This window comes from Cebus imitator, unplaced genomic scaffold (genome assembly GCF_001604975.1).
Source record: "Cebus imitator isolate Cc_AM_T3 unplaced genomic scaffold, Cebus_imitator-1.0 Scaffold5, whole genome shotgun sequence".
NCBI classification, from domain to species: Eukaryota; Metazoa; Chordata; class Mammalia; order Primates; family Cebidae; genus Cebus; species Cebus imitator.
In genome coordinates, this window is record NW_016107320.1 from 14599684 (window position 1) to 14621242 (window position 21559).

Sequence of the window (21559 nt, forward strand, 5' to 3'; positions counted from 1 at the left end):
CTGGGCAACAGAGCAAAACTCTGTTTCTAAAACAAAGCCTAACAAAGCAAAACAAAACAAAAGCAACACCTCAACAGTCCTCCCTCCAGCTGTGCATCTAAAGACGCTCCTCAAACTGCATTTTTGTTTTAAGAGGGAAAATCACATATCTGGCCCTCCCAAACTGAGGTCAGAGACTTTCAAAATGTTAGTTGAGTAGCATTAAGAAAAGCATTCAAGATAGAGTACCTTTCCATTGTGATGGAAACCCACAAAATAGTATTTCTGGTTTTAGCTCAATATTATTTCTACTAATTCATAGACTTTTAATACACCAGTCATCAGAGACAAATAATTTTGTGCTCATGTCCTCAAAGTCATTTACAATTCAGAATAAATTGACTTAGGAATAAAATGTCATCAATATTTTTTTATTAATTTGTGAGAAAAGTATTAATAATTTTCTAACAGTATATCTTTCCAATCGGTCTAGCCATAATAAAAATAATTATATAATGTTCAAAATAAATTATTAAACAACAAACAATAAACTGAAAAAATTTTAGAACATGTATTAAAGATTAAGATCCATAATACAAAATGTATTCTATGAGATCAGTAAGATGAATGATTGACGGGGAAGGATGGGCAAATCATATAAATAGTTAAGATACTGAAAGATATTTGAATTGATGATAAACAGGCAAAAATGCTCAATCTCAAGAATAAACCAAAAATGCTAATGAAAACAGTAAAATATCTGGTGTTTGGACAAGACAGGCTTGTAAAAGTTGCCATGCAAGACACCTACGAAATAAGTTCACTCAGTCCTGGGAAAACAATGAAAGATCCGGTTTTGCCTAAGAGATTGTCAATAAATTTAAAAAGTACTTAATAAAAACTGCTGTTTTACTGCTCATCTGATTCCTGTTAAAAAGCAACATCTCAAGGCCGGGCACAATGACTCACACCTGTAAGCCCAGCACTTTGGGAGGCCAAGGTGAAAGGATTGCTCCACCTGAGAAGTTTGAGTTTGAGACTAGCCTGGGCAACATAGTAAGGCCCCCATCCCCACAAACAGTTTTAAAATTAGCCAGATGCAGCGGCACATGCCTGTAGTCCCAGGTACTCAGGAGGCTGAGGCAGGAGGATTGCTTGAGCCCAGGTGTTCAATGCTGCACTAAGCTATGATTCCTCTACTGCACTCCAGCCTGGGCAACAGAGCAAAACTCTGTTTCTAAAACAAAGCCTAACAAAGCAAAACAAAACAAAAGCAACACCTCAACAGTCCTCCCTCCAGCTGTGCCTCCCCTGCAAGCATAGAGCACATTCTAGTTGTGATTCTGAAAGTCAATTTTATTTTTATTTTTAATTTTTGTGGGTACATGGTGGGTGTATACATTTATGGGGTACATGAGATGTTTTGATACAGGCATGCAACGTTGAATAATCACATCAAGGTAAACGGGGTGTTCATTACCTCAAGGATTTATCCTTTCTTTGTGTTACAATCCAATTACACTTTCAGTTATTTTTAAATGTACAATGTAGCCCCCTGTTGTGCTATCAAACACCAACTCTTGTTCATTCTACCTGTGTTTTTGAACCGATAGGGATGGTAAATGAGAGCCCATTTTTGGGAGGCAGAAGCCCGCAGTCTGGCCATGGGGAGCGACTGTCCCCTGGCCGAAGGCGGGTGAAGGATCCACCGCAGAGAGTCCCCCAACTTCAACCCCGGGCCTGCGCCGGAGAGCAGCTCCGCGCCCACGTGGCAGTGCCTGGAGCTGAAATGGACACAGAAAACACCCCCCGCGGCCCTCCCTTCTGGCGCTTCGGACCCGGGAGGGGGTCACCGGGGAGGTGCCCACCCGGGAAGTCAAGATCAGGCAGTGTCTAGAGCTGGGGAGTGGGCTGGGGCGGGACAAAGAGGCGAGCAGAGGGGGCGCGCCTAGAAGCCCAGCTCAGAGGCTGCTGCTGTCAGGCAAGGCCCCGGAGAAGCTGCCGATTTTTGGTTTGGCAGGACTGTCACTATTGAGTAACTTCTGTGCCGGGTGTTGCTTTCAACCACGTTACCGCCCTTACGCGTCACAGTGAGGCTGCGTGGCACCCAGGCTGTGGCCCTGGAGGACGGGCGGAGGTGGGGTGGGACGCCCCAGGCAGGGTCAGGGGTTGTGTTCTGCTCCGGTCTGATGGAGAGGGGAACACCCATCGCACAGGGCTGTCGCAGGATCAGCGATGGCAAGCAGGCCACAGCGTTTGGATAAAACAGGCTCGTAAAAGCTGCCACGCGAGACATCTGGGAAAAGGTTCGCTCCGTCCTGCGAGTTAAGCATCTTACAACATTCCAGCCAAGCGGGGGATTCGGGATGGAGACGGGAGGCTGGCACAGCCATGGGGACAAGCTGTGGGCTCGGGTGGGTGGTTAGATACTTCCTGAGCCAAGTCGTGTGGACCACCTCCCATACTGCAGGGTCCTGGGTCTGGGGATAAATGGGTGTGTGTGCAGGCTCTTCGTTCCTTCATTAAAATATAACCCATTGCCTTGCACCCAAAGGCCCCTTCACATCCCAGGTCCCCAGTCTCCGCTCCCTCCCCTATCCCCGTTCCCATTCCTCCTCTGACGGTATTTGGACCTCCTCGAACAGATGCCCCTGCTGAGCTGCCAGTTCCTGAAGGGTCACCGGGAGCAGCGCCTGGCCCACCTGGTCCTGAGCTTCCTCACCATGGGGTATGTGTGGCAGGAAGGAGAGGCGCAGCCTGCCAAGGTGAGGGCCAGAGAGCGGCTTCTCCTGTTACCCGGCAGGTTGGCTGTACCTCGAATAACGGGCGCTCTGCTAGGTGCTATGCTGTTTTCCTGGAAAATGAGTGTTTTCTTCTTCTCGATGGGCATCAGTTGAAGCAAGGGTGAAGGGCCCATTTATTTTATGACTATTATTTATTTTTTATTTTATTTGGGGACAGTCTTAGTCTAACACTCAGTCTGGAGTGTAGTGGTGTGATCCTGGCTCACTGCAACTTCCCCTCCCAGGTTCAAGCAATTCCCCTGCCTCAGCCTGTGGTAGCTGGGACTACAGACACCTACCACCGTGCCTGGCTAATTTTTGTATTTTTAGTAGAGACAGGTCTCACAATGTTGCCCAGGCTGGTCTAGAACTCTTAACTTTGGGTAATCCACCTGCCTCAGCCTGCCAGAGTGCTGGGATTACAGGCATAAGCCACTGCACCCTGCCTGAGGGAGGGCCTATTTAGATGAAGGATTTTTTCTTTTTCAGAATAAGAAGGTAATTTGTTTTTTAAACTGATAGCTATTTCTTCCTCTTATAAGCTTTTGAATTTTTTTTTTTTTTTTTTTTGGCACCGTCTTCCAAGAATGTTTGAAGAGCTACATTTCAAGGTAGATTGCTTTTTTGCTTTAAAACAGGGTCGCACTATGTTGCCAGGCCAGAGTGCAGTGGTGCAATCACAATTCATTACAACCTCAACTCTTTGCAGGTCCAAGCAATCCTCCCACCTCAGCCTCCTGAGAAGTTGGGGGGCTACCAGTACATACCGCCACACCCAGCTAATTGTTAGAAATTTTTTGTAGAGATGAAGGTCTTGCTCTTTTGCCCAGGCTGGTCTTAAACTCCTGGCCTCAAGTGATCCTCCTGCCTTTGCCTCCCAAAGTGCTGGGATTATAGGCGTGAGTCACCATGCCAGGCCTGAAGACAGACTCTGAGAATTCATAGAAGCCTTACAGCATCTTGTACTCTTATGTATATAAATTATCTAGGTTACACTTCCTAATCCTGTGAAATAAATAGAGCCCTACCGGCTCATTTTACAACTGAAAACCACAGGCACTGAATTCCTTAAGCAAGGTCAGATAGCAAATTAGTGGAAAAGCCAAGGTCAGCACCCAGATCTTCTCATTTTCCTAGCGCAGCCCTCATTCCCCAGGGGCCACATTGATATTTACAACACTCATCTTTATTTTTTTTTCATGCTGCTTTCTATCCAGCCAATCATTAGTCAGTCTTTTTTTGAGATGGAGTTTCACTCTTGTTACCCAGGCTGGAGTGCAATGGCGCCATCTTGGCTCACCACAACCTCCGCCTCCTGGGTTCAAGCAATTCTCCTGCCTCAGCCTCCTGAGTAGCTGGGACTACAGGCATGCGCCACCATGCCCAGCTATTTTTTGTATTTTTAGTAGAGATGGGGTTTCACCATGTTGACCAGGATGGTCTCAATCTCTTGACCTCATGATCCACTCGCCTCGGTCTCCCAAAGTGCTGGGATTATAGGCATGAGCCACCACACCCGGCCTAGTCAATTTTTTAAAAATTCATCTAAATCTCCTTTGAATCGTTGTATAACTTTGTACAGTTTCCACCCACAGTGTCAGTTACTATTCCTTTTCATTTCTAAAAACATGCCTTTCCCAGAAATCAGGGAGTTTCCCTTGTCCTAGAACTCCACGATGAAGAGCCTGTGCCCATTGTATTTGCCTCACTGATCTTACCTTTTGTCTCTCAGGGAAACACATGAGACTCAGGGAAGAGGAAAGTGTAGAGTCACTTCAGCCTTGTTATTTGTCAGGGCATCTTCTCTTTTTTTTTTTTTTTTTGAGACAGATTTTTGTTCTTGTTGCCCACGCTAGAGTACAGTGGCAGTGGTGTGATCTCAGCTCACTGCAACCTCTGCCTCCCGGGTCCAAGAGAGATCTTCCTGCCTCAGCCTCCTGAGTAGCTGGGATTATTACAGGCAACTGCTACCACACCTGGCTAATTTTTTTTTGTATTTTTAGTAGAGACGGGGTTTCACCATGTTGGCCAGGGTGGTCTTGAACTACTGACCTCAGGTGATCTACTGACCTCAGGTAATCCACCCACCTCAGCCTCCCAAAGTGCTGGGATTACAGGCATGAGCCACAGCACCTGGCCAGTATATCTCATTTTTAAAACAGTGTGTCTGATGCTGAAAAGTTTGAAGTCTAGGCACATCCCAGTGGGTTCTCTTTATACCATCCCCTCCCCAGACCATTATCCTAACTTGGGGTCTGGGGGAGAGAAGACTGATGTTGGGCGGGAAGCCTCCAGCGCCCAGTCGTGTCCTGGTAGTTCCAGGGGACCAGCGAGGCTCCTCATCCGCCACCCTGCCTCGGATCACCTTTCACTTCCTTTATTTCTCCTCCCTTGACTTTTTAGCTCAGAAAGTACCTGGCTTTCCAATGCCTTCTGAGGAAAGTTTACCCAAGGTTCACATTGCAAAACACTTTAAAGTTCTTTGCTGTTTTCCACCCATGAAACAATTCTGTCCCAAGTCTAACATTTCAAGGGAAACAAGAAGGCAAAAGCAGGGCATCCTTAATGGAAATTTTATCTTAAGGAGAAATGAAAATGGAGATGGAAGAGGGGGCACAGGGATGGGGTTTGAATCTAGACTCATTCAGCCTTTACTCCGATAGAGACCCCCATGCAGCATTTCTGGACTTCCAGCTGATAAAGCACTTTGGAGGGTCCCTCGGATAAAAAAAAACATAAAGGGGGTCTGTCCTGAGGGGGTTTCCTTGAAGGTGTTACTGGGTTTGACATGTAAAGTGAGAGACAGAGTCAGCTTCTCTGCAGGCTGAGGCAGTCTATCCTCATGGTTCTTTGGGTGCTGGCGTCTCCCCTGGCTCATACCTGGTACACACAGAGGTTTCTACATCTAGCTGTGTATCTCCATCAGTCAATCAATCAATAAATCTATCATTTACCTATCAATTTACCTGCCATCTCTACCATCTATCATCTCTCTATCACTTGTCTATCGATCTATCATCTATTGATCTATCACCTCTACTATATATATATCTATATATCTATATATATAGATATATAGGTATGTATGTATGTATGTATGTATTTCTATCTACCTACCTACTTATCTATCAAAATTTTTTCTGTTGCTAATCTTTTTGGGCCCCAGTTTCCATTTACTTTTTTTGGTAATGCCTTTCTTTGCACAATCAGTTTGCAGAGGCTATGTTATATTCCATGTGTATGTGTGTGGTCCAACGTTGTAAATTTCACATATATTTCACCGTGTACTGGAGTATAAAAAGTATTTCCACTGGGTCATTAACAGAAAGATATGTGTGAGGAGTATGAATGTGCATCACTCAGGTAATTCAAGCTTGGTTCCCAGGTCATTTCTGTACCATAGGATTGCTGGAATAGAATAAAAGACAACTACGTTTATTTCCTCTGCTGCAATCTTTCTAGACTATGCTAATTGTCTGGATTTATATCTCAAAGGTTCTACCAAGGAATCTTGCCCTTCCACTTGTTGAAGTCTCCAGGAGCTTGGGGCTCCCTCCTATCCTGGTCCACTCAGACTTGGTGCTGACGAACTGGACCAGAAAAGATCCAGATGGGTAAGGACAGAAGAGAATCCTTTGAATTTCCCCAGACGGAAACTCCACCAGAGGCAGCCTCGTGACTTTAGCTTTTCCCACAGGAAATGCCCAGGCATTTTTATAATTAGGGATATTCATATTGATAATCTGCTTCATGGTTCCAAAGAAAGGTTGAGCTGGACCAAAAATTCAAAAGTCACAGATTCTGGAAGTTTCCTCTCAATGCACTCTGACCACATTGGCTCAGACCATTTTATCTTGTTTATTTCCATACCACGTGTCAATTTCTCAACCTGACCTTCAAGCTCCTGCAAAATCAGATTTTATTTGTTCTTTCTCTTCAAACTGTTTATTCCCTAAGATGCCCTCCATTCATACTAGGTTAGAACCAGTGGTTTTGATAAGTAATCATTATACAGTGATCAGAAGTGAATGATTATTGAGGAAATCAGAGCAGATGCTCCAGGTGTGCTGGATTGAGAATTTGATTAACAATTCCATCTATTCCACCAAACTTACCTCATTCCTTTGACAGTTGGTCTGGGAATAAGGGCATTTGTCTGTAGAAGGAATAGCATGAGTTTTTGACAAACAAGAAATTCAATAAACAGAATTGGACGGATGATGGAAAATGTTAAATTTTTCTTTCAGCTTCATTTTCTCAGCCAAACGAAAGAGACAGCACTTTCTTTTGTGGCTGATTACAGCAGCTGAAGTTTCATGGAGGTTGAATATGAGGAAGAACTTCCTCAGCCATGGTATTGCCAGAGGAGATGATGAGAATCCACTTAAAAGGGTTACATATTTAGTAGATAGCCCAGATTTTAGGAGTAATTTATGTGCCTTAACCAGGCACAGTGGCTCACCACTGTAATCTCAGCACTTTGGGAGGCCAAAGCAAGTAGATCACCTGAGGTCGGGAGTTCAAGGCCAGCCTGGCCAACATGGTGAAACCCCATCTCTACTAAAACTAAAAAAAAAAAAGCTGGGTGTGGTGGCAGGCACCTTAATCCCAGCTACTTGTGCAGCTGAGGCAGGAAAATTGCTTCAACCTGGGAGGCAGAGGTTGCAGTGAGCGAGATTGTGCCATTGCACTCCAGCCTGGGTGATGAGAGCAAAACTCTGTCTCAAAAAAAAAAAAAAAAAAAATTGTGCCGCATTGGAAGAAGTGAGATTGGGCCATCTCATCTCTCTCCGGAGCTCTGAGCCCTGGAGGTTTATGATTTCTGCAATTATGAATTGTAATCTTTAATTCATTCTGCTTTAGTAACAAAATGGGTGACCTTTGAAAGCTGCTGAATCTGGGTAAGAATTTGGATGGAAAAAATAATAAATATATGTGCATAACTTATTTTGTTCAAGGTATTACATAGTGAATAAGCTGGATTTGTTATTCAAAGAGCAAGACAGAATAAGAGAAGGTTGAAGGGAAAATGAGAAAATGACTTTACTAGAATGGTAGTCAAAAATGCAACAACAGGTGGACGCAGTGACTCACACCTGCAATCCCAGCACTTTGGGAGGCCCAGGTGGGGGATCACATGAAGAGTCCAAGACCACCCTGGCCAACATGGCCAAACCGTCTCTCTTCATTAGCCAGGTGTGGTGGTGGGTGCCTGCAATCCCAGCTACTTGGGAGGCTGAGGCAGGAGAATCGCTGGAACCTGTGAGGCAGAGGTGGCAGTGAGCCGAGATTTTGCCACTGCACTCCAGCCTGGGTGACAGAGGGAGACCCTGTCTCAAAACAAACAAACAAACAAAACAAAAACAAAAAAGCAACAACAAAAAAAACGATTAATAGTTTTCTAGGAAATGAAAGCGAAGTGGTAGTTTAATTCCAGAGATTCAGACTCACTAGTTATTCTGCTTGGTAATTATCTTTTGAAGCCTTTTAATATGCTTAGCACAGAGCTAAGTACTATGAAGAAATGAAATAAATAGAAGCAAAGTACTCCCCATGTGGGTTAAATAACAAGACACTCTATGACAAATGTCAAAGAGTGGCTCAAACAGCATGTCCTTTAGAATTTCAGAGGAATGACGTCAATGTAGGCTTCACAAGTCAGCAAAAATCTTGGTGAGGGGGCAGAGCTTGATGTAAGGCAAATCCTAAAAGTTGAGTAGGAATCGACTAGCTAGAACAAAATGTGGGTTTGTGGTAAATACAAAAATGTAAGAGGAGTGAATTAATTAATTATTTAATTAATTTCTAAGACGGAGTCTTGCTCTGCCACCCAGGCTGGAGTGCAGTGGCATGATCTCGGCTCACTGCGACATCTGCCTCCCAGATTCAAGCAATTCTCCTGCCTCAGCCTCCCAAGTAGCTGGGATTACAGATACCCACCATCACCCCCAACTAATTTTTGTATTTTTAGTAGAGACAGAGTTTCAACATGTTGACCAGGCTGCTCTCGAACTCTTGACCTCATCATCTGCCTGCCTCAGCCTCCCAAAGTGCTGGGATTACAGGCATAAGCCACTGCACCCGGCCTAATAATTTATTGAGATGGCCACAGGCCAAATATTCTGGGGCTGGAATGTGAGTGGAGATGCTGCCCACCCTTTATCATACAGCATCCCATAGTCCAGCCACAACCTGCGGAACTCATTAAGTGTGGATGTGTGTGTGTCTGCAGTGCCTTGAACACAAGTGTGCGTGACATGTGACCCTAGAAGTTATTAATACATCTCATTTACAAACTGAATTGTTCTTTTATTTTTTTTTCCCTCTTTGTGGTTACCAATAACTGAAATTGGGCTAGCTTTCTGGAAATTGGGTAAGTTCTCAGAAATCCTTTACTCACTTTAGAATCCAGATCAGCTTTCAAATCGTACAATAAAACAAAGAAGAAGGCATGGTAAATTATATGTAAAGCACAATGTCAACTACATAAATGCATAAAAAATATACTAGAAGGAAATGTGCCTAGAATTCACAGTCTAAAAATTAACAGTCTCTGCCTCTTCCTTGCATGGATTGGGGATTTTTTTTACTGTATTTTCCAGTCTGTACATAATAAAACAAGTAACACCCAATGTAAACAACACAAAATGAAAACGTTACCAAATTTCAGTGGCTCTTTGAAGTTTAACGGAATTTTTTTTTTTTGAGACTTAATCTTAATTCTGTTGCCCAAGTTGGAATGCAGTGGCGTTTTCTCAGCTCACTACAACCTCTGCCTCTGGGTTCAAGGAATTCTCCTGCCTCAGCCTCCTGAGTAGCCAGGATTACAGGTGCCCACCACCATGCCTGGCTAATTTTTGTATTTTTAATAGAGACAGGGTTTCACTATGTTGGCCAGGCTAATCTTGATCCCCTGGCCTCAGGTGATCCACCCACCTCAGCCTCCCTAAGTGCCGGGATTACAGGCATGAGCCACTGCGCCCGGCTGAAGTTTAATGATTTGAAAAAAAGATTTCTCATCTCACTATAACTTCTGTGGGAGGCCAGATTGCAGGTAGTGGTTTCTCTGGCAACAGAAGAATCCCTTTGCAATACCTTGTTATTACATAGACTGGAGCTCATGGGGCAGGTCTGGTCCACACATCCTTAGGCTCCGCTTCTCCTGGCAAACAAACATAGCCTCTAATCCAATGTTGCCTCTTCTATCACCAAACCTGTCAAATAAGAGTGTCCAGTAGAAAAACTGGGCAGTTGGGTTTAGAAGGTGAAGACATCATTTCCCAAGCTAATGTCGCTGCTGGAACAATGTAAGTCTTGACTTTATCTTGGTTTGTTTTGGTTTGAAATTGTTTTTCATCTTTGTCTCATTCTTAAAATGTGAAGGGCAAATATGATCCAAAGAGTTAAGCTTTTAGGTTTTGTAGCTATTTTAATCCATTTAGATGACAGCAGGTCATTTAGAAATGATTCTTCTGTAACAGCCTTCCAGATCCCACTCGATTGTACAGCATTGGGTTTAGATAGATAGATAGATAGATGATAGATAGACAGACAGAGTTTGGCTCTGTGTCCCCACCCGTATCTCATGTCGAATTTAATCCCCGCATGTCAGGAGAGGGACCTGGTGGGAGATCACAGGATCATGGGCATGGATTTCCCCAATGCTGTTTTCATGATAGTGAGTGAGTTTTCACAAGATCTTCTTCTCTCTCTCTGTTTTTTGGCAATGGAGTCTCTATCAGCCAGGCTGGAGTGTAGTGGCACAATCTCGGGGTGCAACTTCTGCCTCTGGGGTTCAAGCGACTCTCCTGCCTCAGCCTCCCAAGTAGGTGGGACTACAGGCGTGACCCACCACATCTAGCTAATTTTTTTTTTTTTTTTTGAGACGGAGTCTTGCTCTGTTGCCAGGTTGGAGCACAGTGGCACAGCCTCGGCTCACTGCAACCTCCGCCTCCTGGGTTCAAGCGGTTCTTCCGCCTCAGCTTCCCTAGTAGCTGGGACTACAGGCGCGTGCCAAACACCCAGCTAATTTTTGTGTTTTTAGTAGAGACGAAGCTTCACCATGTTGACCAGGATGGTCTCGATCTCTTGACCTCGTGATCCACCTGCCTCAGGCTCTCAAAGTGCTGGGATTATAGGCGTGAGCCACCACGCCCGGCCACCCAGCTAATTTTTGTATTTTTAGTAGAGACAGGATTTCACCATGTTGTCCAGGCTGAACTCGAACTCCTGACCTCAGCTAATTCACCCACCTTGGCCTCTCAAAGTGCCGAGATTACAGGCGTAAGCCACTGCGCCCAGCCAGTTCTCACAACATCTGATGACTTAAAAGTGTGACACTTGGCCAGGTGCAGTGGCTCACGCCTGTAATCCCAGCACTTTGGGAGGCTGAGGAGGGCAGATCACAAGGTCAGGAGATCGAGACCATCCTGGCCAACATGGGGAAACCCCGTCTCTACTAAAAATAAAAAACAGTTAGCTGGGCATGGTGGCACACACCTGTAGTCCCAGCTACTTGGGAGGCTGAAGTAGGAGAATTGCTTGAACCTGGGAGGCGGAGGTTGCAGTGAGCTGCGATCGCTCCATTGCACTCCAGTCTACTGCCTGGAGACACGAGACTCTGTCTCAAAAAAAAAAAAAAAAAAGTCTGACACTTCCCCCCACCTCCTGCCACCGTGTAAGATGCTTATTTCTCCTTCATCCATGACTGAAAGTTTCCTGAGGTCTCCTAACCATGCTTCCCGTTAAGCCTAAGGATCTCTGAGTCAATTACACCTCATTTGCTTATAAATTACCCAGTTTCAGGTAGTTCTTTATAGCAGTGTGAGAACGAACTTATATACATTTATATGGATTAGAGGCAGCACTGGCCTAGTTGTGAAACTCTTTCCAGCCTGGTCCTGTGATTGGCTATATGACCCTGGGGAAGCTACTTTGTTTCTCTGGGCAAAAGGATGGACTTAGCTGTTGCCTGGGTCTCTAGCTCCAAGACTCCGGCTTTTGTTAGGAATGACATGATGGGCTATGGAACTGGCTCTGTAGAGAATCAGCTACATCAGTGACTCCACTGCTGGGATGGTCCAGGACCATCAGGGCCATGGTAGACACTGGGAGGCTGCCTGTCAGGTGAACATGAGATTGAACTCATCTGTTCTCTTTCTTCCCTGAACGTTGCTGAAGGTACATGCTCATCCTCAGGGATGTCTAATGGGGAGGAAGAAGTTGCGCAGTAATTAAATAATTGCAGTTATCTAATTCGGCAGGGACCTCTGGGCAGTGAGTACTCACGGTACACTCTCCACACCTCTAACCATGTGATCCTCTCCTTCCCAAGGAACCTGGAAACCATCATCTCATTTCCTGGGGGAGAGAGCCTACGTGGTTTTATACTGGTGACTGTTTTGGTGGAGAAAGCAGCAGTGCCTGGGATAAAGGTATCTTCTCACTTGATAGCACCTTTTCCTTTTAAATGAGTTTGAGCTTTGGATTTCTCAATACAAATGAACATAGACCCTGTCCTGCTTAGTCCAAGTCTGAGAGAAGAGATCTAAGTTCTAGGTCACCATATTCGCTCCCGTTTCTCAATTCCTATAAAACTTGGAATAGACCTTATGTCCATTCAACAAACAGGCATTGTTCTGGGCAATGGAAAATTGGATCAAACAAGGCAGACATTGTCCCAGCTCTGACAGAAGCTCATGATGGATTCTGTGGGTCAAGGTGAATTAACGTGGATTACAGGCGTGGGCCACCATGCCCGGCCTCAAACTGGAATTTCTTCAGGAATCAGACAGGTACCAGGAAGGCTGGATAGAAGACAAGAGACAGTGGTGCAGCCTGTGATCAGCTACAGTGCTATAGGAGATGTTAATGCCTTGCCTAAAAATATTTCAGTTAAATTTCTGCCTTCCCTTACTACCTTCCTTTTTTTTTTTTTTTTTTTTTTTTTTTTTTTTTTTTCCTGAGGTGGACTCTCATTCTGTCCCCCAGGCTGGAGTGCAGTGGCGTGATCTCGGCTCACCTCAACCTCCACCTCCTAGGTTCATGGGATTCTCCTGCCTCAGCCTCCTGAAGTAGCTGGGATTACAGGCATGTGCCACCATGCCCAGCTATTTTTTTTATTTTTAGTGGAGATGAGGTTTCACCATGTTGGTTAGGCCTCGAACTTCTGACCTTGTGTTCTGCCCGTCTCAGCCTCCCAAAGTGCTTGGATTACAGGTGTGAGCCGACACTACATCCCTTGATAAGCATCTATTGAGCACCTACAGTGTGCTCAATGGGATGACCCATTGCTGGCATGATTATTACAGCACTTTCTTTCCCTCTCAATAGTTAAACTCTATGCTTAGTTCTCAACCATGTGCCTAGCCCATTGAAATATACAGAATCAAATATCAGCCTTCCAAGTGTAGTTCAAATAAAGTAGAGACACCAAGAAGGCTTCCCAGGAGAGGGGCTTCTAAAGCTGGGGGTTCTGTAGAATCTGTGTATTAGACCATTTTCACACTGCTATCAACATACTACCTGAGACTGGGCAATTTATAAAGTAAAGGGGTTTAATTGACTCACAGTTCTGCATGGACAGGGAGGCCCCAGGAAACTTACAACTGTGGAGGAAAGCAAAGGGGAAGCAAGGACCTGTTAGCAAGGTGGCAGGAGAGAGGGAGAGCAAAGGAGGGAACGGCCAAACACTTTTAAACCAACAGATCTTGTGAGAACCCTCCCTCGTATCATGAGAACAGCATGGAAGAACCTGCCCCCATAATCCAATCACCTCCCACCAGGTCCCTCCTTCAACATGTGGAGATTACAATCCAAGATGAGATTTGGGTGGGGACACAGAGCCAAACCATATTAATCTGACTTTATATGAGACAGCTTCAGAGCAAGGTAATTGAAGATGCAGAAGAACTGATCATAATATGTGACAAGTCCGAGAGAAGAAAACAGTAAAGTAATAGAACTTAGGCCCTTGAGAGGTACAAGAAGTAACAGCCAGCTGAAATTCCAGAAACACGTACCTAGGGGTCCGTCTGGGAGGTGCCCAGGGAGCTATTGGCTGCCAGGCTGATCCCACAGTGGATCTAGCTTAGGATGCTCCCAGAAAGCTCTGACAAACTGTCCAGTCCTCCCCTGGGTTCCCACAGCACGAGGCTTCCTCTGCCTGCATGGACTTTAAGGGAGTGCTAATAAGTTGTGCATATGAATCTTATCCCCAGGCTCTTGTTCAGGCCATGAATGCCATCTTGCAGCCCAACCAGGAGGCCCTGCTCCGAGCCCTAAAGCAACTGAGACTCTCTATTCAGGACATCACTAAAACCTTAGGGAAGATGCATGGTAAGGTGCTTCCAGTGCTCTTTAAGGATCCCCCTGGGGTTCTGGGCTCTGCTTGGGGGAAGAGAGCCTGGAGACCAGGCACGTCCTAAAGGAGTGATGATACATTTGTCCACCAGATGACGCTGGTGGACTATCTTTGTTTTAGAGTAAATGCATATTACCTTGGAGAGCTATTGTCACAGCTTTGTCCTTTATATTCTCCCGTGACTAAGATGGTTTCCCTTCTACATTGGCCAGATATTTCTTAAGCATGTTGAAGTCTTGCCTGAAGCTTGGGAGGAGGGGATGGGATGGCCAGTAATGCTGGTGGCATGTGCCCCATCCCACGGCGTTAGATACTGCAGGGTAGTTTGTCTGCACTCTCTAATGCCCCTTTTATTCTACCCCGCTCTGCTGGTTCCCGAGATGTCTGACCTTGGTTTTAATCCTTGTCTAACGGATGCTCTGTGCTCCTTTTCTGCAGCTAGGGCAGGCTGAGTTGGCATAAGTGGGAAAGTTGTCAGAATCAAAATGGAGCTACTTGCGTTGAAGAAAAATTTTTAAACCTTGATAAATAGAGCTGGGGAGGGCTACAAAGACAGAGCTCTCATGCATAAATGCCTGATAACAAAATATTTTCCAAAAGACTCTGCAAAAATCACAACCCTGACAACTTTATGCAAAAAAAATAACTTCTACGAGGACATCTGCCCAGTAACTCCCTATCCAATGTTGGCCTGGTGCCACCCTTTTTATTGGGGCTCATAGCCAAGGATAATGATCTCAAAACAGTTATGTAAGTGTCCTCATTTTTCCTTTAAAGATCTTTGACTTTCTTTATCTTTCTGAGTACCCACATTGTTTACTATGGCACACTTATTCCCATTGCAATGCCCTATTCCAGAATAAATATCAATTTCTATTAGGGAGCCTCTCCCTGTTACTTAGGTTAACATAGGCATGGTCAGTTACGAGGTTCACTCTTTCTGGATCGGTTACATCTTATTCTGGTTACTGCATTCAGTTTCCAACATCTAGGAGGCTCTTCAAATTCTTCTCTCAGAGGAATCTGAATAATGTGTTTACAAGGGTGTGAGAGAGGGGTGTGATTTCTTAACAAACCAGATTCTAAGTATCATTTTCAGATTCTAAGTATCATTTTCCTTGAATCCTGCTTCCCTATAAGAAAGAGGGATTCTGGGAACAGAGAGTGTTTACGGGAAGCAGGACAGGAGGGAGGGAGAGAGACACTAGGTGGTGCCGAGCTTTATTATCTCGTATTAAAAAAGTAAATATATTTGTCCTTCCAGCCTCTCAGCACCAGTAGAAATCTGTCTGAAGTAATAGGATTAGGTATTATTTCCATTCGATTTCCCGGTTTTATATTTGTATTTTCTCCATTTCCTTGAATTTTAATTTAAAGCCCTCATGATCACATCAGTAGGCCTTCTGCCAAACAACTCCCCCAAATTGTATGGTGGCTTTGCCAAGCTGAAATGAGATGAGATGTGTTTTAACTTTGCCAAGAAAGCCTGAATCCATCACTCAGGATATCAAGGCTATTAGGGAGACCGTGCAGGTGTCTTCGGATCACATGGATGAGTTCAAGAAAGTAGTTTTGGAAAATTATGAGAAACTTTCCATCCAGCCCCAGTGTATGTAGCAGTAAGATGGTGCACGCAGTGTCTGGCTGTCACAAGCTTTCCTAGGGCTTACTTGCAGACTCACTTCTTTTTATTTTTTTGAGACAGAGAGTCTCTCTCTGTCGCCCAGGCTGGAGAGCAATGGTGTGATCTCGGCTCACTGCCACCTCTGCCTCCCGGGTTCAAGCGATTCTCTTGCCTCAGTCTTCTGAGTAGCTAGGCCTACAGGTGTGCACCCCTATACCCAGCTAAGTTTTGTATTTTTAGTAGAGATGCGGTTTCACCATATTGGTCAGGCTGGTCTCGAACTCCTGACCTCAAGTGATCTGCCACCTTGGGCTCCCAAAATGCTGGGATTATATAGGTGTGAGTCACTGTGTTCAGCCCAGACTCACTTCTTAACCCCAGGTCAACCCCATGTGCTCTCCTGTTCATCTTTTGCAGGAGATCTCTTCGTCTGAGGAGGTCCCAGGGCTACCGCCCTTGTTTTCCGAAAAGGCACATTTTCCTACATAGATAATTTGTTTTAAATGTTTTACTCCTAGTTACATTCATCTAGATGGATAAATAGGTGAATGGATTGGACTGTGTTTTCTAAAGATGGCCCCATGCAATCCTGCATGCTCCTCCACCATGCGGCCTGAGCACTCCTTTCACCCGGGGGTGGACTCTGGCCCTGCTTGTGATGTGCGTGTCACCAATATAATGTAGTAGAGGGGATAGCACAAGACTTCTGAAGCAAGACTAGAAAAAGTGATGCAGGTTCCACCTTGTGTCCTGAGCCATTAGATGAAGAGTCCACCTCCCCCGAGGCCACAATGCTGTGCAAATTACATAGACAAACCACATCAAATAGCCACGTGTCGGTTCCCCAGTTGGCTTCCGTCCAAGAGTGAAGGTGCCTGCAGATGGAGGTTCCTGCCTCAACTTATGTCCCATCTTGAAGTCTTCTCAACTGAGGCACCAGCCACTGCGGAGCAGAGACAAGCCATTGCCACTTCGTCCTGCCCAGATTCCTCAGCAGTCACCCACGCTGGAGTGCAGTGGTGCGATCTTGGCATATAGTGGTTGTTTCACGTCCCTATGTTTGGAGTGGTTTCTATGCAGCAATATAGTAACAAACACTACAAACTGCAGGACTTAAGGAATCACATGAACGTTCCAGCCATGGTCTCTGGTTTGTGACTATTAACTTTCTTCTGCTTGATAAATAGAGCTTGGCTGGACTTTTTCCCTCTGCTTCCATTCCCCAGAATGGAGCTTACCACACAATTGCTTCTTTCAAAGCCCAACTTCAGCAGGAGTCATGAGCTCTAATCCCTTCATCCGTAAATACTTCCTTTCCAGGCACGTAGACTCCCTTCACACACAGGGCTGAGTAGACAACGCCTGTTCCTGGCTGCAGTGGCATTTTGGAGAGCCACCCTCCTGGTACCTAAGTCACTAGTCTTTTGCCCAGCTTTTCTGTTTTGTACAGCGCTTACTTCTCAGTGGAATTGCAGTGAGCAGAGATAGCGCCATTGCACTCCAGCCTGGGAGATAGAGCAAGACTCTGTCTCAAAAAAAAACAAACACAAAAAAAGAATTTTTTTGTTTTAGGGGTAATGAGTCATCAAAGGGTTTCTTTCTAACAATTTAGTGTATGCATTTAAATCAGGTTTCTTATTGAGTGAATTGGGGCTAAGCTGTAGTGTGAACTTCTGCTACTGTTTTTCTCTCTAGTTCCTTTGATTTCATGGAAGGAATTTTCTGTCTTAGCTTGTGAACTTATTTTGTCTAAACTCAATTGGAAAGTAGTTAACACTGGGATTCTTCTTGAATAAATTCTATATGATTATAAAATCATAGAGACATTTATTTCTTTTCCTTTTTGACCTAGGAACGTTGTTCACAAGCCAGACATGGTGGCTCACACCTATAATCCCAGCACACCAGGAGGCCGAGGGGGGCAGATCACCTGAGGTCAGGAGCTAGAGGTCAGAGTAGCCAACATGGCAAAACCCTGTCTCTCTACTAAAAACACAAAAATTATTTGGGCATGGTAGCACATGCCTGTAATCCCAGCTACTCAGGAGGCTGAGGTAGGAGAATTGCTTGAACCTGGGAGGTGGAGGTTGCAGTGAGCCAAGACCCTGTGACTGCACTCCATCCTGAGTGACAGAGCAAGACTCTGTCTCAAAAAAAAAAAAAAAAAAAAAAAAAAAAAAAGAAAAAAAAAAAAAAAAAAAGAAAAAAAGAAAAAAAAAAAAAGAACGTGCACAGTATATTGTTAAGTGAAAAAAAGCAGGTCACGGAACTTGCATAGGAGCCTATTTTAATAAAAATACACATATTTACCAAAAAAAAAAGAACAAATGATATTTACTAAAATATATGCATTGATTATTTCAACATAGAGGATGATAGTTGATTTTGTTTAACTTCTTCCCTACTTTTTTCTATTTGAGTATTCTATAATGAAGTTATTTCTTAAATAGGGTTAGAAAGTGAGGAGTTATTAAACTTAGATTAGCCCAAATGTGCCCCTAGAGGCTCCTTTTAGCAGAGTGAATGTCTCTGTTCAGCCTGAATCTGGGAAATTGTTTCTACCTTATAAACTGGAGTGTCCTTCAGAAATGACATTCACTCCAACTTCCTTTTAGGCAGACTGTATAATAGCAATTTTTGATATTAACAGTTTAAAACAAAAATCTTCAGATTAATTAACACCGGAAGAATAATTGAGAAGATACAAATCCTCACTTTAAAAAACAACCAAAGTAAATACCAAAACAATTATACAAAGTTACATTATCTAAGCTTAGTTTACTGCAAAGATCAAGACAGCACATTAGAAGTTGCTGGCTTCCACTCACACTGCTCGTAGTACCACGATCTCTTCTCCAGCCGTTCACTAGCCCATGCACGAGGTCTGCACACACAACAATGCATATGATGTTTTTTGGTTCCTGCAGTATAATAGGAACCTTAACATTTCAATTAAAAGGCAAAATGAGGACGTTTACATTTGCCATCAGACTATAAAATTCCTCTTCTTTTTTAAGAGATTGAGTCTTTCTCTGTCTCCCAGGCTGGAGTGCGGTGGCACGATCTCAGCTCACTGCAACCTCTGCCTCCCAGGTTCAAGTGATTCTCCTGCCTCAGCCTCCAGAGTAACTGGGATTACAGGTGCACGCCCCCATGCCTGGCTAATTTTTTGTATTTCTAGTAGAGATGGGATTTCACCATGTTGTCCAGGATGGTCTCGATCTCCTGACCTTAAGTGATCCATCTGTCTTGGCCTCCCGAAGTGCTGGGAATTACAGGCATGAGCCACCACATCCAGGCTAAAATTCCTCTTCTGAAGGATAATATTATAGTACTTGAAAATACGGTTTTAAAAAAAATTATATATAAGTGAAAGGGCACCATTTCACAAGCACTAGAACTACACTAAACTTAAATGAGTTCCAACACTCTTAATAATGCAATTCAAAAACAAGTCTAGTGTTGATAAAACTCCCATAACTAAAACGACATTAACAGGCACAATGAACGTTGCAAACAGTTAACGGGCACCAAGTTTAATAGGGCAGACAGTATTTGCTTCTGCATCCACACTTACTCAATTATACTGTTTAAAAAAATGGTGCTGCTCCAGCTATGACTGCTTTACAAAAGAAATCATTTTAATAAATACAGTAAATGCTAAAACTCTAGCTGAACTATCATGCAAGATATATAACCAAGACAAATGTGATTCATAACATGAGCAACTTGCATTCAAAATGAACTCTACCTTTATATTTTATTAAAAAGGCAGACTTTATGGATTAACCCAGCTGCTTCCTCAATTACAAAAGTAGCATGACTCAAAATGAAAATAAGACACTGTCTACAAATGTCTGACAGTAATAAATTGTAATATACAATGCATACAGGAGTCTTACAGAGCAATAAACTCTCCTAGGAAATAAAAATGCTTTATACCTTTAAAATCCAAAGTAAAATTTAAAAAAAAAATCATTGCCGGGTGCGGTGGCTCACGCCTATAATCCCAGCACTTAGGGAGACCGAGGCAGGATTGCTTGAGCCCAGGAATTTGAGACCAGCCTGGGCAACATAGCACAACCTGATCTCTACAAAATAAGTACAAACATTAGACGGGCATGATGGTGAGTGCCTGTGGTCCCAACTACTCTGGAGGCTGAGATGGGAGGATGCACCTCAAAACTGCAATGAGCCAAGGTCATACCATTGAAGCCGGGGAACAGAGTGAGACCCTGTCTAAATAAATAAATAAATATCATTTACGAAAAAGATTCTCTAGTCAGAATTAACACCTCAACTAGTCACATATCAGGAAGCTACATTACAGCTACTTAATATACAAAGGGACACCTTTTCACCAGTCACTGTCTTCTGATATTTCTGTTCCAGAATCATACAGACTCTCCCTTCCCTACACTCCCCATCCCATCATTTCTTCTGACCATGGAAATAGAATTTGTTGAACACCAGAAATGTGTTGCTATGGTGGTGCACAAACCATAACATTTGCTGTTGTCCAGCTGAAGGTATGAAGCCGGCTGGTGACTGGCTAGCAAATGCCTGTTCTGTAGCCCTGACTTCTCCACTAACTCCCTTCTCTCCTTTCCTAGCCTCTCTAAGTTTCTGAAGGGATAATTTCAGAGGTTCCACATAACTGTTGAGGCCTACAGTAGACACGGCAAGAGAAGATCCTCTCCACTGGTCATTTCCAATTCTCTTAGTCTCGGTCATTTGCTGCTGATGTTACAAAGCTGATGAATGCACATACACATTCTCGAACACTTTCTTGGGCATTTCCCATTTGAGATATGGCATGTTTCATTATCCTTGTGACACGTGCAGTAAAACAATGTATATCTCATTCTCTGCAACTTTCTTTTGAACGATTTGTATCTTCATGACCATTCATGCCATCCTCACTGTCACCATGAGGCTGTATAACGTAATGACTCCTCCAGTGCAGTCTTCAGAAATTCCCAGCGCAGAAGCCCGTGTCATGCAGCGGTCTCCATTCGCTCCAGTGCAGCTCTGGCTGGCTCCCATGTCTCATCAGCTGTTTAGTTGGACAGGAAATGGCTTCAAGGGAACCAGTTCCCGTGTGGAGCTCTGCTTCCAAGACTCAGCCTCCCCTCCCTTCCTCCTTCCCATGCTAATGCTTTTTTCTTCTTCTTTTTTCCTTCTTTCTTTTCTTTCTTTCTTTTTTTTACACGCATTCTGTCACCCAGGCTGGAGTGCAATGGTGTGATCTCGGCTCACTGCAGCCTCCACCTCCCTAGTTCAAGCAATTCTCCGTGCCTCAGCCTCCCAAGTAGCTAAGGTTATAGGTGTGCACCACCATGCCCAGCTAATTTTTTGTATTTTTAGTAGAGATGAGGTTTCGCCACATTGCCCAGGCTGGTCTCGAACTTGTGAGCTCAAGCAATCTGCCCACCTCGGCCTCACAAAGTGGTAGGATTACAGGTGTGAGCCACCATGCCAGGCCCCATGTTAATGCTTCTAAAGTTTGTCTTCACACCTTTAGAAATTCCTTCAGTACACCCTTTGGGACTTCCTCTAGTGAGTGTCTACTGTTGGCAAACTCTCCCATCTAAACATTGCCTTATTTCTCCTCAATTCCTGAAGGATATTTTGGCTAGCAGCTATATTCTTTTAAATGTTGAATATACCAGTACAATAGCTTCTGCTTTCCACGGTTGCTATTGAGACATTAGCTGTCAGTTTATCTCTCTCTGCTGATTACATGTACAAATTTCTCTGTACCTGTCTACTTTTTGTGTTGCTCAATTTGCTGGCCTTAAGTTTCATTTT

General features: G+C 44.1%; 1 protein-coding gene and 1 long non-coding RNA gene across 3 annotated transcripts in view; one reads left to right on the top strand and one right to left on the bottom strand.

Annotated features, from left to right (window-relative positions):
* The window catches only part of IDO2 (indoleamine 2,3-dioxygenase 2), a 61477-nt gene that overhangs the window by 22302 nt on the left and 17616 nt on the right, over window positions 1–21559 (top strand). The window contains exons 3-7 of one of the 2 annotated variants that reach the window (XM_017537128.2): window positions 2625–2744; window positions 6258–6376; window positions 9121–9135; window positions 12097–12196; window positions 13982–14099. In XM_017537128.2, coding sequence (XP_017392617.1) covers window positions 2625–2744; window positions 6258–6376; window positions 9121–9135; window positions 12097–12196; window positions 13982–14099 — 472 coding nt within the window. The remainder of the gene's footprint in view (window positions 1–2624; window positions 2745–6257; window positions 6377–9120; window positions 9136–12096; window positions 12197–13981; window positions 14100–21559) is intronic. The other variant, XM_017537136.2, reaches the window with a different exon arrangement.
* LOC108310261 overlaps window positions 1088–21559 on the bottom strand; it is a 25143-nt gene continuing 4671 nt past the window's right edge. The window contains exons 2-3 of the long non-coding RNA XR_001827682.2: window positions 20117–20119; window positions 1088–1173 (exon numbers count right to left, since the gene is read on the bottom strand). This is a non-coding gene — a long non-coding RNA (uncharacterized LOC108310261). The remainder of the gene's footprint in view (window positions 1174–20116; window positions 20120–21559) is intronic.